This window comes from Seriola dumerili, unplaced genomic scaffold, assembly GCF_002260705.1.
Source record: "Seriola dumerili isolate Sdu_G_001 unplaced genomic scaffold, Sdu_1.0 BDQW01000036.1, whole genome shotgun sequence".
NCBI classification, from domain to species: domain Eukaryota; kingdom Metazoa; phylum Chordata; class Actinopteri; order Carangiformes; family Carangidae; genus Seriola; species Seriola dumerili.
In genome coordinates this window covers 1103216-1121688 of record NW_019174291.1, presented here as the reverse complement: position 1 = coordinate 1121688, position 18473 = coordinate 1103216, and the positions used below count along the sequence as shown (strand labels likewise).

The 18473-nt window shown below is 39.9% G+C and overlaps 1 protein-coding gene across 1 annotated transcript in view; it reads right to left on the bottom strand.

The window, feature by feature from the left end:
* sptbn4 (spectrin beta, non-erythrocytic 4) overlaps positions 1 to 18473 on the bottom strand; it is an 87897-nt gene that overhangs the window by 7347 nt on the left and 62077 nt on the right. Inside the window, exons 26-39 of the mRNA XM_022738538.1 lie at positions 13117 to 13380; positions 10316 to 10540; positions 9695 to 9784; positions 9095 to 9373; positions 8583 to 8713; positions 6931 to 7135; positions 6392 to 6637; positions 5391 to 5525; positions 4350 to 4594; positions 3324 to 3462; positions 2098 to 2182; positions 1721 to 1917; positions 459 to 1489; positions 253 to 313 (exon numbers count right to left, since the gene is read on the bottom strand). Of these exons, the coding sequence (XP_022594259.1) occupies positions 253 to 313; positions 459 to 1489; positions 1721 to 1917; positions 2098 to 2182; positions 3324 to 3462; positions 4350 to 4594; positions 5391 to 5525; positions 6392 to 6637; positions 6931 to 7135; positions 8583 to 8713; positions 9095 to 9373; positions 9695 to 9784; positions 10316 to 10540; positions 13117 to 13380 (3333 nt within the window). The remainder of the gene's footprint in view (positions 1 to 252; positions 314 to 458; positions 1490 to 1720; positions 1918 to 2097; positions 2183 to 3323; positions 3463 to 4349; positions 4595 to 5390; positions 5526 to 6391; positions 6638 to 6930; positions 7136 to 8582; positions 8714 to 9094; positions 9374 to 9694; positions 9785 to 10315; positions 10541 to 13116; positions 13381 to 18473) is intronic.

Here is an 18473-nt window from a genome sequence, read left to right as displayed (position 1 = left end):
ATTTCAACTTTGAGAAAACTAGAGTAAACTTCATCATGGATTGATGTAGTGATCTCCTGAAAAAACTGATGCAAAACAACACATTAAGAAAATAGTGGTGATAGGTGAAATTTTGTTTTGTTTTGTTTTCATTTTTTTGTGTTAAAAACCTCCCCCAAATGAACTATAAAAATGTAACTCGAACTCGAAATGAGTATTTAAATAAAACTGAATGAAAGAATGACATAATACATAAAACATAAAGCCCCAGACCTGTGCTGCTTCTCTTTCTTGCAGCTGCTCTACAATTTCTGCCAGGGTGGATCTCTTTTCTCTGTGGAAAAATGAGCAAATGAGACAGTCACGCTGGAAGTCATCTTCATGTTTTTTTCTTGCACAATCAACTACTAACTATACAACACATTACACAAGACAAATAACTCAACCTAAAAGACACCTCAGTACAAACACAGTCTCACCCTCCTCCTGAGCGTCTGTCTGAGTGCTCCTTCCCGGTGTCATGCTCACTGGATTCCTGTCTTTCCAGCCGGTGTCGGTCCCTCTCCCTCCGCCGGCCCTCGTGGCTCCCGTGGCCCTCCTGCTCGCTGGACGTTTGTCTCTCCAGTGTCCGTCTCTCCCGCCTCTCGGCCTGTTCCCTCCACACCTCCTGAGGCAGCTCGTCCCTGCGTGCTTGGATCAGCTGCTCGCTGGACAGCTGCCGTTCTATCCTGTGGTCCCTGTGGTAAGTGTGCGTCTGGACCTGGGGCTCAGCGTGGCCCAATGGGTCAGTCCTGGATCCCCGAGGCCCTCTGGTGGGCTCGCTGTGCAGACGCTCTCTCGGCTCCTGGAGTACCACCTCGGCCATCACCGCCACCTCTGCTCTCTCTGTCCCTATCTCTCCCATCATCATCTCTCTCTCCCTACCCCTTTCTCTCACCTTCTCCAGCCTGCTGGCTACAAGCAGAGGCGTCACTGCGTCATCCATGTGTTTGATTTTAGGTTGCCTTAGATACGGGGATGATTTCACCTCCACTTCCCTTGCTGCCTGCACTGGCTGCAGGTGACTCATTGCCTTCGTTGCCTGGTCTCTCACCGTGCTGGCGTTTTCTCGTACCTGGTTGGCTGAGACTAGCATGGCTGCCGTGGCAATAGATGCAATCGAAGAAGGTGCGGGCTGGCCTAGTCCTGCAGCCACACCCACCACGCTGCCCTGCCGTGCCTCCAGGGTGTGGCGGTAGCTGGAGCCATTCATTACAGGGGTGTAGTTGGCAACTGTTGACCCCAGCCGACGAACCACAGAAGACGGAGAGGGTGTAGGGGTGGCAGGCGAGGGTGAGGGAGGAGAGCTAGCTTCATTCTGTTCATAGATGGTCTGCCTCATAACAGGGGATATCGGGAGGCGGGGGAGGGTGGATGCACTGGGACAGGCGTCTTGGGGGTCCAGGAAGACTTTACGACCCAGCAGAGGGGTTGGGGGTAGTTTACTTTGCTCTGCTTTCAACTTCTCTACCTGTGGAAAGAAAATAGAACCAGCTTTAAAATCAAAGTCACACGGGACCCTGAAATGAATGGATGATATTCATATACATATTTCTCCATATTGGAAATCCTCAACTGTTAGATTACGATTATAGTGTTTTCAGAACTTACAAATCAGCAGAAACTCTCTTACACTGGTCAGACTGTGTATGTGTGTATTTACACAATGATGATGATGATGATGATGAGGTGACGATATTACCGTGGTGAGTCGTCGCAGTGAGCTGAATCGCTCCTCCCAGGTGGCGGCAGCTTTGCGGAAGGCTTCATGTCGACGAATCAGCTGTTCGACCTCATCTACACTCGCGCCCAGCTCACTGCTGCTAATAAACGGCTCCTGAGCGGTCAGCCAAGCCTCCGCCACCACGGCGTCCTGTGCAAACTGGTGAACCTCCAACACTGAGGGGAGGAGAGGAGAAACAAAAATAACATTTTATTCTCTATTTTTTGATTTCACATTCTCCACTTGAACAATACATGTGTATTTATAATCTATATGTGTTGTGTCTCTGTGTGTTCGTACATCTGTGTATGTTTATGAAAGCATTGAGGTTTGTGTGTGAGTGTGTGTGTGCTCACATTGCTGTAGGACTTCCCAGTGCCTGTCCCACTTCTCAGACAGCTCAAGTTGCTTAGCAACCACCTTGTCCAGCTTCTCCTTGATCTGAGAATCAAAATCACAACGTCACAAGTCATACTTAAAATCAGTGCTAAAATATCTTGCACTGTGTACATGTACAGAATATTTCCAGGCAGTACTGTTGTATATATCTAGAATGTGGCGCTAGTTTTTAGTTTTAGTTCAGTTTCTAGTTGAGATTTTGGTAACTTGATTTTAGTACTTGCTTTTATTATTCTATTTTCTTATTTACATCTTTGTGTTTTATGTTATTTTTGTTTTTCCATTTGTATCACTGGGATCCCTGGGATCATTGGGATCACTGGGATCACTGGGATCACTGGGATCACTGGGGCGGCTGTGGCTCAGGAGGTAGAGCTGGTCGTCCACTAATTAAAAAGATTGGTGGTTTGATCCCTGGCTCCTCTTCTGCATGTCGAAGTATCCTTGGGCAAGATACTGAACCCCACGTTGCCCCTGATGGCAGTTCCATCAGTGTATGACTGTGCGTATGAGTGTGATGTATGAATGTGTGAGTGAATGGGTGAATGTGGCAAGTAGTGTAAAGCGCTTTGAGTGGTCAGTAAGACTAGAAAACTGGTATAGAAGTATAAGTCCATTTTACATTATTAAGTACTCTATCCATTCCTCTATCTTAAGATGGAAATGCTTTTGAAATTCAAAATCCTTATCGCAGTTTTCACATTGTGTATATTGTACACGCTTTCACCCTGGAAGGTACATTTTTGTATTTGTACAAGATGGCAACCATTGAGGATGAGCAGTGTTGATCATTTTACACTAAATATTTTGACCATTTTGAGCGCACTATCTGGGTATGCACTTATGCACTCAAAATAGCAAGTGTGAGTATAGAGGTACCTGAATTTAGACACAGCATCTGAGAAGTCTGTTGCTTGAATAAGAAACATCTGGGTTTTAAAATAATAGTACTTTCGAGGCCGTCAATTCTTCCTCAAAAGTCTAAAGGCTTAATTCAAAAACACATTTTTTTTTCACATTTCATGGGGCCGTGGCTACTCATCAACATCTTTTTAAAGGAGATGCTATATAAAAACAATGTTTTAATTTAATTCTTTTGAACTGATAGCTGCTGCAGTGAATCAGTTTCCCTTGTAAATCATTAACTGAAGTTTATTCTTATCATCACATTTCCTCGTCTCACCTCTTCAGCCGCAGGGTTTCTAGCAGCCAGCAGGGTCTTTCCCATCTCGATACACTCCAGTGTGCTCCTGTTGCGAGCCTCCACTTCGCTCTTCAGACTCTGGTGATAATTCATCAGCACCTCCACTGAGGACACGTCCCTGCAGGAACCACATAGCCAACAGACACTTAGCTCACCAGCACACATAGTTTTTAAGACTATTGGCTACCACACTGTAGCGTGCGTAGCCACACCACACCAGAATGTTATGTCTCTACTGCATTTTTGAATAAATAAATTTATCATCCCGATGTAATCTATGATATAGTCAATGTTAACAGAAACACAGATGTGTTGCACACATATTTAGACTGGTATGTTGCTCAGGGAAACCTTTAGTCAAATTTTGGGTTTTTTATAGAGTTGCTGATCATTAGAAAACTATCACATCATTGATTATTGTTCTGTTCAGTCAAAAATTGTTTGATATAGATGTATTTACAATAAAGAAAAAGTCTGTTCTTTTTGTAAATTTAAGATGTGAAAACAGGGATGTGAAACTGCTAAAATGTGGTAAATATTGCTGTGTGAGCTGCTTTAGAAAGCCCTGCTGTTGGTTCAGATCACAGATTACACTGGATTAAAAAACGAGACTTATTCTGCGCTGAAATCAGGTTTTGGCACTTTTATATAAAATACTTAGGTCCTACTTTTGAGTGAGAATTTCTTCTCTCTCATCAGAAATTTTCCTATCTAACTAAAATTCAAAAGCCACATGATGCTGAAACGCAGGATGACTGGATATTTGCTCCTACATTGGTAATTACCAGATAATATACAGTGCATTGATACTGTATACTATCTGGTAATAACAAGTTTGCCCCTGAGTCTGACACAAACTGAGAGTAATTATGCTGAAACTATAACTCTGCTCGTCCAGGTCATTTTAGATTGTGAAAACTGTACACACTCCTACCAGCTTGATTTAACCCTGAGGTTGACACAGTCAACCACAGTCTTTGTTTCCTGCTGCTGTGGTGAAAATACCTGGGCTTCTCTCCTGTCCCTATCTGACAGATGATCGAGTCCATCCACATGATCTGATCTCGGACCATGCCGAAGAACCTCAGCTTGTCTGTCTCGGTGGTGATTTGCAAGCGACATTCCTCACAGGATGTTAGCAGCTCTTTCCAGCACTGCATCACTTCGTGCTCACGGCACGCGATGGCTTCGGCCTTCTCGCCGGCATACACCGTCCTTAGCTGGGCTGCACTCTCCTGTAGCTGACGCACCTAGAAGAGTGGGGAGAGAAGACTTTAAGAATCAGATATTAAAAAACGGAAAAGGAAATGAAAAGAGAAAGAGTTTGTTTTCCAAATGACGCAGAAAACACAGATGCTCTGACAGCTGTGTTTAGTCAGGGCCAAGAGGTACAGGCTCTGAGTTGACACAGAGCAGCTGTGATTTTGCATCGTTCTTCAATAAAATGTACCACTGTTTCTGTTCCCCAGGTGCATGACAGACTAGACAAAGCAAAATTAAATGCAGAGTAAGAAGGCAGTTTTTCCATGAAGATTCAGATTCACAAATAACCAGAGATTTTTTACTGTCAATTTATTTCCAATTCAACTTTTATTTCCAATTTAACATAATGATAACAAATGAATCACATCAAAGTTTCTATCGTACGTATAACACTACACTGTAAAGTAGAACACAATATAACAAAATAGAGTACAATAACGGATATTGTACTGGGACAACAATTTAGTCCATGTAAATTGAGGCTTTTGTGTATGAAGACACATGAAAATAATATAAATAGTAGTAGTAATCATTATTGTTATTTTACTGATTCAAAATGATCACCTCCACCTCATGTCTCTATGCATGTGAGGCATGGTGTGCTAAAGAGAGCATGCATGCTAAACAAGAGCCGCTGGATAAGTAAATGTGAAAGCAATCAATATTAGCATTAAAAAAAATCCTACAGTGATTATCACTGAGGGAAGTCTTTGTGATTCTTCCCTCCCTCCTATTGCAGCAGGTAATTTTACATGCTGTCTGTTCATGCGCTTGTGTCTGTACCTGCGTGACCAGCAACTGTATGTCCTGTTCGAAGCTGTGCAGCAGTCTCTGTAGGGTGCTGGTATTGGCAGTGCTGCCCTGCCGAGCCCGAACTTCTGGCAGTCTTCGATGTTTGTCCTCAATCTGAGTCAGGACCTGAAAAAAAAACATAAAGCCGTGCAGTAGTGCTCCATGTATACAGGTACACAAGCATCTTTCACAAGCATCTTTCAGGCACACATGAAGCCAAATTGATTCATCTAATCTTTTCAAAACCGTAAAAATGAACTCCAAAATACATGTCTGTTGACAGTGTGTCGCTCTAAACAGCTCAGAAAAAACAAAAACAAAAAAATCAATGATACTAATTTTCTGCTTACAATAGAATACCTTCTGTTCTTATTTCATTTCATTTCATTTACATTCTCTATTCTCACCAAAAACACTTAAACTTTAAATATGCAATGAAGATGCATGGACAAAATCTGTTGAAATGAAACTGTTCCTTCTAAAAAATGTTTCCCAATTCAGGGACCGCATCCTTCAGAGGCTGCATCTTAAGACTGATTGCGTCTCAGCTAGGCTGTCCCATTTTGAATACTCCTTCAAATGCATCCTTCTTTTCATCGCCCAACCTATCCCAAGATTCAATGTATGCTGGTAATGAAAATAATATGACAGCAAACAACACCAACAGAGCCTGAGGATTACACTTTTAAATGTAAGTATTGGGTTTCAGCTCAGTTCAACAGCTAACGGTCAAAGGCCTTAAAACCTCAAAATTTTGTGAAAAAGTAATGGGTTATCACAGTTGCTCGGTGACGAGCTGCACTTTGCGCTGCAACAATAAGGACGGGCACAGCTGGTGATGCAAAGTGGAAATCTGCAAAGGACCACACCTTCGTAGACCGTGTCCTTTGAAGGATGTGGCCCCTGAATTGGGACACAGCTTATTGTGTTCTTGTTTCTTCTTGCATTTCACTGTATCATTCCACGTCAGCTTTGTTCCTCAGGCACCTTACCTCTCTGCAGTCGGAGAAGAACTTGTGCAGCTGGTGTGAGGCGGCAAGCATCTGTGCTCTGGTCTCCATGAGCTCCAGTAGGTCGGCCCAGGCCTCGTTCACCCCATCCTTCCATTCGGCAATGGTGGCAGCCTCCGAGTGGCCATAGTCGATGAGCTCGTCCACCATCTGGTTGACAGCTGTCACTCGTTCCTGTCCCACACTGCCCGTCTCTGAAGCAAATTCTGTGAACTTCTCCTGCAGGACCTGGAGGTGCAGCAGGGGTGGAGGTAAGAAAGGAATTGAAATATAAAAAGATCAGAATAAAATATGTTGAAATTTCATGTTTTATATTGTTTGTAATTGCACATCTATTATTCTCCAGATGCTTTCGAATTAGTCACTCATTCACAGAGCAGATTTATAAGCTGCTGTTAATGAATGATTAATTGACTTAATAAACAATCAAAAGAGACCAGTGTTGTTTCAGTATGTGACTTATAAAAATGTTTTTTTAAATCTATTATTCATCCACAGACACCATCTGACGACATACTTACTGTGACATGCTCATAGTCTTGACCCAGTTCGGGCGAGCTGGCAACCACCTCCCTCTGAGCAATCCACTGCTCCAGCTCATCCACCTCTCTGTTGAGCTGGTAGAGCCAGTACTGCTGCTCCAGACGGCTCTTCCTCTCCTCCACCAGGTCCTTCAGAGACACGTACAGACGGTCGATCTGTGACTGACGCTTGCTGATTTGCTCACTGTCGAAGAGAGAAGAGAAAGTGTGTCAGGTCAAGTACAAAAACTAGAATGACTGCCTCGTGGTTGTATGTCTCCATCAACCGTCAAGTTACAGGAAATATGGTCACAACCTCCCCGTCCTGAGTTACAGAGTTGAATAATAGCCAGAAGTTTTTTTTGCACAAAATTAGGACGTCACAGTGAGGTTGACCTTTGACCTCTTGGATATAAAATGTCATCACTTCATTTTATCCTGTTAGACATTATGTTAAATTGTTATAATTAGTGTATGAATTCATAAGTCATGGCCAAAAATGTGTTTTGTGAGGTCACAGTGACGTTTGACCTCTGACCACCACAATCTAATCAGTTCATCCTAAGTGAACCAAATTTGAAAGTAAAACGCCCATGGTCAAAGTTCAAGGTCACTGTGACCTTACAAAACATGTTTTTGGCCTTATGAATGGAATACCTCAGCCTTCACAGAATTTCTTAAAATTTGGTACAAACATTCACTGGGACTAAGAGATGAACTGATTAGATTTTGGTGGTTAAAGGTCAAAGCTCAAGGCCGCTGTGACCTCACAAAACACGTTTTTGACCATGACTCAAGAATTCACATGCTAATTAACTGCAACTTGACGGTGATAATTCTAGTTTGTGTGTGTATTATTAAAACACCAAACAACCCCTGACCAATACTAAGTAAATGGGGCTCTGAATTGCAAATGTTGGTGTTTGGTTTTCTCATATTTCATTTATTGTATGTTTCATTAGTAACCCTGTTGCTTCTCTTAAGCCACTACAGGCTGTGAAACTTCAGCAATCAAGTTTCTGTAGGCCACACTATGCGACATGGATCTAATAAACTTCGGTATGGCATCAGGGTTGATGTATGCAGACTGCACAATGATAACACCTGAATCGTAGGCTATGGCACAAGTCAGCAGATGGGAATAAAAGGTTGTTGGCGTGGGTCATCCATCTGCACTGCTATTTATTTAGCTAAGTACGAACCGAGCCCTTGCAACAGTAGTTTTTATGTGTATGGAAAAAAAATCCAAGGAGGAGGAGGAGAATGTAGACCTGGTCCTGGCTTGGAAGCAGAAGCCAACTTTGCAAACAATTTTTTTTAGCATACATACAGCATACGGCCATCTATGAACCTCGGTCACCGTGTGACGTAGAACCACTGTTTTGGAACCACAACCAAAGATATCATCACATTTCTTTCATCTTTGGTCAATCTTGATATTTGTCCTCACAGGTCAAACATACGCAGAAAGATGAACTGAAAACTGAAAAATTAAGTACTTTCTATTGTGGTTATGATGTGGAAAATACAAGCATTCCTGTAATTTATTTTGTGGTAAGAAATCTGTGTTAGATCATGTGGGTTTTATCTGTGTGTGTGTGTGTGTGTGTGTGTGTGTGTGTGTGTGTGTGTGTGCATGTTTACATGCTCACCAGTCAGGATGTCCCATCTCCAGCAGCTGTCGACACTGCTGTGACAGCAGGCCGATGGTCTCAGCATAGTCCTCGATGGTCTGTTCCAGGACCAAGTGTTTCTTCAGCAGCTGCAGTGTACTCGGCTCATCCTAGTGGGAGGATGAAACGGCACATGCAGGGAAGAGTTTCAGTTTTAAAAAACAGTATATACATACACAGACAGGATAAAAGCTCAATCCTGCCTCTATGTAAAAGTCTGTGTAAAGAGGAAAGAGTCATGCTCAAATTAGGGTCCAACAAAAAGAGAAGAATGTCAGAGCACGACTGATGATTTTTGTGTTTTTGTGTTTAAACATTTCACAGAGATGTGTCCATTCAAAGTAGTTTTTCTAATGACTCAAACTTTATGAGGAAATTATTTCCTAATGATAAAAAAACTACATGTACTCATTTTGAAGCAGATAATGTGCAATGTATTATTTAGTTCTTTCCTGAAATGCTCAGCATACTTCAGAGAATCATACACTCACCTTCCCCTTCTCCTCGTTCATCATGTGCAGCTCCTGCTCGCTCAGCCATGCCTCTACTTCAGCCGTGTCAAAGTAGTACTGCTGAGCCTGGTACATGGCGTCCAGGACCAGTTGCCTCCTCTCAGTCTCAGCCCAGAGCAGAGCCCACAGGTGGGCCAGCTGGTCATGGCCGGCCCTGACACAGTCGGCCTCGGGACTGCGTATGGAGGCGATGATCCCCGCCCTCTCCAAGACGTCCTCGATCCTGCTCCTGTGGCCCTGCAGCTCCCTCTGAAGTGTCTAAAGGAGACGCAGAGGGCAAGGCCAGGAAAGCAGACATTTTAAAAGTTTTCTCTGTTGATTTTAATGATGAGAAGATGCAGCGGTATATTACAGGGAGTACATCATAAGTTACATGAGAAGGTGTTAATGGAGCTAAATCAGGACTTGAGGTTGCACATCATGTTTATCTGTCACATATTACCTTTCAATCTGTTTGTGACTTGACCACGGTTGGTTGAAATTAGGGTGGTGATGAAGTCTTAACAGGGGGAGCCAGACTTTAGTTGTGCATTAGTTAAAGTCTGTGTTTAGAATCACAAACTATTTTGATCTTCTTACCTGATTCTTCTTCATGAGCTGCTGGACGGCCTGCAAAGTGGAGCCGTGCTCCTGAGACATGGCCATCGGGAGACGCTCCTGGACCCACAACTACAACCACAGTATTGAATATTTTAGTCTGTGAGAGTGCATATCTGCACTGCATGTACCTTATATGTAACATTATATAAAATGAATGTATATTTGTTAAAGATATTTAAAAAATGTACATAAACCTGTCAAGTTCCACATGTTCACTTTACACTTAATTCAAAATTGATCTTTTTTGTTTATATGACTGTTAAGTTCAAATGTATTTTTTAGAAATGACTGAGAATAAAACATAGAAATATCTTGACTGTCATTGATAATAATTATTATTGTATCTGTTTGCTGTGATTATATGTCAGTTGAATTTTCAAGTGGAATCAAATTCAGATAAAGAAATATCCCAAGATTTTTTAAAAGAATGTGGATGCATCCACAGTGTTGAACTACTGGGTTGGACTAAACAGTCTGCAAATAAAAATAAAGTGTTCAGGCTGTAACATGAAGTGAAAGTTTCATACTGTCTAAAGGTTTCCATTACAGTGTGTATGAGTGTGTGGGTGTGTGTGTGTCACTGACAGCCCTCCGACTCACAATCTCGTCCTCCAGGTCTCGTCCGACTTGATGGACTTCCTTAGATGCCAGCAGGATGCGTCGTCTCTCCTTCAGCGGCTCGATTAGACGCACCATCCTGGCCTCCACGGCGGCCTGACGCTCTGCAACCGTCTCCTTGACCTGTGTCTGCTGTGGGATGGAGGCTGCCTGCACCTGGAGCTGCCCCACCTCCTTATACCACTCCTCCATCTGGGTCTCCATGGTCTGAGGGGGAGGAAAAGGAGGAGGAGGATGGTGGAGGAGAGCGGGCGTAGAGTAGAAGTTATCAAAACAGGCGGAGGAAGAGGGGATATGTTGATTAGGAGAGAAGAAGTAAGTGACAGGACAAGAGAATAAATTGGGTGGAGGTGAATAATATGTGGTCATGGGAGAGAAGATAAAGATGAGTGGGATGTAAAGATTGAGACAGAAACGCAATAACTAATAGTTTGTTGTTAATTTGACAGCAGCTCTGAGTTGACTATGAAATCACATGTATAGTTGTTTTTAAATTGTTTTAATACTTTTTGTACTTACATTTTAATTTTTTCTTATATTAAGAGAAATTTTAAGTCAAAGATTTTTTACTTACTAGAACAATGTTATAAAATACAACATAAAATTATAAGTCTCAAACATTAAACTTTTTCATGTTGTTTTATATATTGTGTATAGTCACACTGCACAAAGTAGTGTCACCATTTGTGGCCTGTCCAAAAGCACAGGATCACACAACCACAATAATAATCTATTCATTATTAGTTTATTTTAATGTCTGCAATTAAATCATTTAAGTACAAATGGTAGAAAGATCACAACTGAAATAATAACTGTATTCTTTGTATCAATAAAGAATTGAATTATTCTAATTTTCTTTGAAATTTCAACATTTGATAAAAGATGGACATGAAAGGAAAGATGAGACTGAAAGTAACCCAAAGCAGCAAAAGCATAGTCGACAGACATGAAGTGTAGTGAAGGTTACTGTACCCCTTGTCAGGATGGATGCTGGGTAGTGGAGTTTGGTTTGATGTAAAGATGATGTGGGAAAGCAGTGCTAATGGCGGCCTGTTAAAGGAAGCTGTAAGCGGCATACTGTGGGAGAGGAGAATGAGAGATGTCTGGTGAAATCATGAGGTGATGAAAGGATGAATCTGTGTGTCAGCCCAGGTCAAAGCTGCCTGCTTTTTGCTGCGTAAAAAATTTGACTCCAAATCATCACAGTTGGAGGAGAAGAGTTACATCCCAACATCACATGTACAGAAAACAGCACATTTACTACCATGGAATTAAACCTGATATTTATGTAATATTAAGTTATGGGTTAAGTTAAGAGTATAAACAAATAAAGTTTAAATAAAGTTTTGTCACCATCCTGTATATGGAAAGTTCATTTTCACCTCTGACTTCAGAGCAAGGTCTTCATCTTCACCATTAGCATTAAAGAAGACAGAATTTTAATCCTGCCGTTTGGACGTTTCTAACTGCAGTGTTTGTGTAACATTATTGAAAGTATTGCACATTATTTACTCTGATGATCAGAAGAATTTCATGATTTTCCATGTGTTGAAAAAAAGGATATGATTTTTACTTTCGGACCGCACTTAACTACTAAAGAGACTTTGGTGTAAACTTTAGTTTAGAATAATAAATAAAGGCCTAGTCTGGGGGGGAGTAGTGTGAACATCTGCAGCCAATGATGCCATCTGTATGTGAAGAGATATATTGTGTCTCCATCGGCCCTCTGCTACTGTATGTGCACATGAGGAGTTGGTAAATCCAAATGAAAACATAAGTTAATGAAAACAAATGTTTGGAGAATATAGATAGATTAATTGTAATAGTTGGAGTCAATTGGAGCTCTTAATTAATATTTATATATTTATATATATTTTTTGTTGATTAAGTTTTGGATTGAGGCACAAATTTCTTTATAATGCTTCATGTCCATTAACACACACACGGCAACGATCATATGGAACAACTGTTATGTTGAATCAGCAGTGCTCTCTAACTTATGAGCTATGTCAATAAAGTGAAATATGAATTCCCTATTTTGATTAAAACACTTTAGTGTGTGTAGTTGTAGTTGTTTTTTTCTCTTTGGCTGCTTATTAGACTGATAAAAGACCTAAAATAAAGAAACAACCCAGACAAGAAAAAGATCAGAAATTTAACTGGCACCTGAAATCCTCCCCAAAAATAAAGTACCTTAAAAACTGAACCTGAAAGTAACGGTGATTTTTGGTTGGTATGATTAAAACATGCCATTAAATTAATTTCCTGTACACTTACATGTAAATATTACTGTAATATTCTGTATCTTTGTAATGTAATAAATAATTAAAGACACTTGTAGTCAAGAGCTGACTAACTTATAGGATAGAAAAAAAGCATATTTCTGTTATACAAATTTTGAAATATCCCTATTGTCTTGTTTTCCAGTGAAATACTGAGCTTCTGGGCCTCCTCTGAAAATGACTTTTTTGGTTTAATTGTCAACACTCTCCATATGAAGCCATAATTGCATAATCATTGTTTTATGGGTAATTTATACCTTTATTGGAAAGCAACAGTGGAGACGTACAGGAAATGTGGAGAAGAGTAGAGTTGAAGAATGACATGCAGCAAACAGTCCAGCCGGTCGGGAGTTGAACTGGGGACTTGCTGTGCCCTAACCATTTGGCTATCAGGTCACCCCACAATAGCATAATCATAACTCAAAAAGTTTGAGAATCAGTAAGCTAGAGGTTAGAGTTTTAACCAGAGGGTTTTCTTTAATGTTTTTAAATCCTATGTACCTGTAGTTTTTTGAGCTGCTTGTTGACAGTGGTGAGATCTTGTCCCTGGTCCACGTAGGCCAGTTGACCCTCCAGCTGTCCCAGTCTCTGGTCCAGGCTTTCGTAGCTTTGTACCAGCAGGTCGGCTTTGTTGGCCTCGAAGAGCTGGCGGGCTTTGGCCTGGGTGGTGCTCTCCAGATCCTGCCAGCACTCCCTGATCTCCTCCAGCTTTTTACGAACCACAGGGCTGAGCTCTGGCTTCTCCTGGATCAGCTGCTGGCCCTCCTGGATGGATGAGAGGAGGGAGGAACACAGAGGGAGAGGTGAGACAGAGGTGAGACTCTTCTTTTTTTTTAAATTAGGAATTATTCAAATGTATTACAATATAACAATATCGGCAAATATCGAAAACAAAACATACTTAAATTATCATAAATTACCAAATGTTCAACCATAATCACCATGCTACATTAAACGCACCCTGTTCAAGATTCAAGATTCCTTTATTGTCAAGTACAATGAAATTGAGTAGCAATCTAGACGATTATAATAATATGGTCATTAAGGAGAATAATTAACTACTTAATCAGTGAATCTATGTCTCTACACAGCACCTTGGATGTATTACCATAAACACACATAAATGTACAAATGTATGCCAAAAGATACGTGAGAATCGTATCAGCTGCTCTGATAAAATGAGCTCATGAGATTCAGACCATAAGAATTAAGTTTCTAATGTGTGTTTTTCTAACTGCTTGTCAAACTGCTGACTGTAAAACCAAAACACAAAATAATATAATATATATTTCTAATATTGTATTATATAATATTATATTCATATATAAATATAAAATTAAGAACACTAGAATCTAAAATAGACTGGTGAAAGACAGAGGAAGAAAGGACAATGAGTTTCAAATACAAAGTTGGTGGGATTTACTTATTTTAATTTTTTATTATGACTTTTAAAATCAATTACACTAGTGATTATAATTTTCCAAATAATTATCTGTTTCATCTATTGATTGTCTAAAATAATACTTGTGATCGTACACAATTTCCTCCCACCAACAATCAGAAAACCCAAACACAAAGGATTTTTTCACACTGATACATTAGTGCGAAATCTTCACATTTGACAAGCTGTTTCCACATTACTGTCACGTTTGGTATGTATTTTTATTTGTAAAAATTATTATTGTAAGAGCAGTTTTACAATTTCAATAAACTATTTCTTTAACATGATGTGCTGAAATGTAGAGTTGCCATGATTCAACAAGTAATTCATCACCCCGTCAATCACAAATTGCACAAATTGCTGCTGATTGCACAAAACAAGACATTTGAAAACCTCAAGCTCTGAGAAGCTGTGAGGTATTTCTCAGTTTTCTGACATTTTATGGATAATAATAATATAACATAATAATAGATAATAATAATATAATAATATAAATAATAATAGATAATTGAGAAAATAATTGGTAGATTGGTTAGTTTCTACTCTATTGAAATGTAATATTTAAACATATTTCTGACCAGCTGAGGTTAAAATATGAAGGAGGCGTAAAGCTACAAACCCTTTTCCCATTTCCTCACATCAAAAAATATTAACGGATCTTATGTTGGGATAATTATGTGCAGACACTGTGGAACTGGGTTAGGAGGAGGTGTCTTTGTGAGTGTCTGTGAAGAGATTAAACCTCACTGTATTAAAATGCCTCATAAATTACCTCACACTCCCCTCCCCTTTCTCTCCCTCTCTGTGCTCTCTTTTTCATATTTCTGCCCCGCTTTTGTAGCGCCTCCTGTTTTGAACCCCCTTTTAGACACACATACGCACGCACGCACACACACGCACACACACACACACACACACACACACAATTCCTTATGTACACCTGCTCCCTTTCTGTTTTTTAGAAAAAAAAATTTATTTAGCCTCCCCCACAGTGAAATCCTCCCCCCATCCAATTGTAATTCGTATTGTGCAGCCCGTGTGTGTTTGTGTGTGTGTGTGTGTGTGTGTGTGTGTGTGTGTGTGTGTGTATGTGTGTGTATGTGTGTGTGTGTGTGTGTGTGTGTGTGTTACAGGGAGAAAAAGAGCTACAGAAAAAAATGAGGAAACAAACAAAGAAAAAAGATCTGACGGAAACAAAAGAAAGACAGACATAATGGTGACTTTATTACCTCTGTGTCAAACTGTCAAAATCAGTGTTGGGGTAAGTAACTCACACATTAACTGATGACATTACGAAGTAATTATTCATTCGGTGTACCAACAGTACCGGCCACGCTAGTTAGCTCCAAACATTTGTAGAACCAGTTTATGTTTGGTTCACTGCTATTAGTCTGTAAGAAAAACCTGCCAAATATAAGGTAATCTATACTAACAAAGGTTATAGTAATTCACATTTGTTTAGGAAAAAAAAACAAATACACATTTGCAAATAATGTTCACGTTAGACTTGCTGGTTAACAAATGACATTTAGTTTACTGTGTAACAGAGATTTTGATACTTCAAGAACAAATAAGTTACCAGCCTTCCTGCCTTGTTATTCTGACCCAATTTTCTGCAAAAGACTACATTTTCCAGCATTTGGTGCTTGGCGGGTGGTAATTTCAGACTTTGCCAGGACATCTCACAAAGACAGTAAAGTAACTTTGAGCAGTGACTCATCATCCACAGAGGACAACATCCTGCCTGACTCACTCAGGTTATGATAAAATCTACAGACACAGAGAGCTGTCCAGTGACTGGAAATTGGACGGCACTGATACCATAAAAAGGTTTCCAGTCCAACCCCCCCCCCCCCCCCCCCACACACACACACACCTGCTGTGTGAGCGTGGTTCAAGAAATCTCTTTTTGTACCAATGTAGCTCCTAGGTGTGAATGTGATTTTATTGTAAAAGCATGCTCAGTCATATAACAAAGTACAGAAATGCTAAAAATGTGTGAAGTTTGCCAAAACCAACAATTTCACTCAAAAGCTATTTTGGAGGTGATAGTGTATATAACTGCATTAATGTCAGTGCTAAGTCAGATATTACAAAATACATGTCATTTATTACAAAATATATCTAAATGTAAGAAAATATGTATGAATTATCTTCTTGCAATACATGTCAACTTATTTATTTTCTAATTACTGTTCAAGAACATGTCACACAATATAACATAATATATTTTTCTTATTAGATACTATGTATGTCATATATAGAAAACACCATATATACACTTTATATAGTACTGTATGATACATTACTAAATGTATGGGAAAACCATCTCTGTTGAACAAATGAGCTCTGTCAAATTTCCTAAATTAAATGTTGAAATAAAAAATACAAACACTATAGGCCAAGATTCGAGGAAGAAAAAAGTCTTGTTTTCCTCCAAAACTACAACAATTATATTCTCTGAAGAGCTGGAGTTTACTTTGAGTTGTTCCACTTAAGTGAAATTGAGATGAAAGGAGTTATAATGGATGTGTATGATGTGTGTATATACATTAACACACACACAGAAAACAGATGAATTACAAGCTGTACGGCAGGCTACACTACCCCGCTCACTGTCCTGTGATTTTTCTGTGTTTTTGGTGTGGTGTTTCTCCAGCTGCTGATGTGTGCTGTCCTCTGCAGTGAGTAGGTGGGTTGCGTGGGCTTGAGCAGCTTCACCCACAGGCTCAGAGCTGCTACTCCACACTCACACACACTCAGGCTGCAGTTCAAAGAAGACTAAATATTCCACTGCTAAAACAAACAGTAACTGCAGAGATCCCACAACAAACAGGAAAATCCATGTCTAACACATAACAACAATGTTTTCTTTGTAAAGTTAAAAACAGTTGTATAATGTCTTCTATTGTCATCAAGATTATCTTGGCATGAGCTTGGAGGCAGACATTTTTAACAGAAAGCCTGCGTTACAAACTGGGGGTGTGGAGTTTAAATTTAAAAGACGCTGTCTTTTATTAGGTAGTGTGGGTGGAATAAAAGATTCTATCAAGCTGCATTAATTTAAGATAATTAAAGGCTCAAGTGCTTTTGGAGCTTGACTCATACCAGGGACTAAAAGTCAGGGTATTTCAGCCTTGACCACTCTTCTAATCTGTCTCTTGCAATCCACCTAACTTTGTGGAAGTGTACCACAACATCTCGAGTGTACACATTTAAAGTGGTAAAGATTTGTGTAGTTTGTCTGATGTGGTCAGTAATGTTGTGCTTTTTGCCTTTTCTATTAATGAAGCTTGAGCTTTTTTGAGGCTCAACTTTCAGTCCATCTGGTGATGGCAGTAAGTATTTGCTATCATAATTCACTTACTAACTAAAATAATTTTATTTATTTAGATATCCTGAATACTATTTGGAGTGGAAAATATGAAAACTTTGATTTCATACTTACAAGCTGAAGTATTATTGTGTTATGGAAATCTGTGACATCAGAAAGTAATCCTGGGCGTCTCGATAGCTGAGTGGTTGAGGCACATACCACATAATTGCAACGTCCTCAGTTTGAATCCAGCCTCGTGTCACCACACTCTCCTGCTGTGATTGAAAATGATTCAAATGCTAAGAGCATATATGAACCAGAACAAAATAAAGAAGAAAAACTAGGCAAAATGAAAAAGAAGAAGCCCTGAAGAACAGAGTGAGGACCCCTGACAGGACACTGATACTAACAGTAACAGATGGGCCATCCTCATTCTGCTGTCTGGTCTGTATATCACAGTGGACATCTGCTCCTGAGCGTCACTGCTGACACTCGGCTGGTCAGTGTGTCTGACATGCTCAGGCCACTGCAGCTATTGTGTCAATATTTACTTTGCATGTGAAAAATCTGCTCATCCAACTAAACAGCAACAACTGCTCTGCACATCAAGTTATTGCTTTCACTTTTTAAATGAGGAATTGTTGAACTGGTGACGTTTTCCAGATTCAAAGTACATTCTGTACGTCAGTCTTTTCCTGAGGGGAATCCTCTGGTGCACACGGAGTGAGGCAAGGAATAGCAGGAGCAATAGCTATAATAGCTGAAAAGATAATAAAGGTAAAATCCATACTACATGCTAATTCAAGGTAGGTTTTTAATATGTTGTGTTTTTACAGGTTTTTAATTTGAGCTAGAGCTTCACAGATGCAGTATGATTTTGGAAAAACATGTTAAAGTCAATTTATGGAGTTTAATAGGTAGTGACATTTCAAAGTCACAGTTTGATTGACATGTGACGGAAAGTATGTACATTTTTGGCACACTAACTGGTTTAATAATATTTTGATGATTAGAATATTGATGATTATAATACACACTGTATATACAAGAATTTCTATTCAGCATTGAACTGGGACATAATTAAAGATCACTACCTGCTGA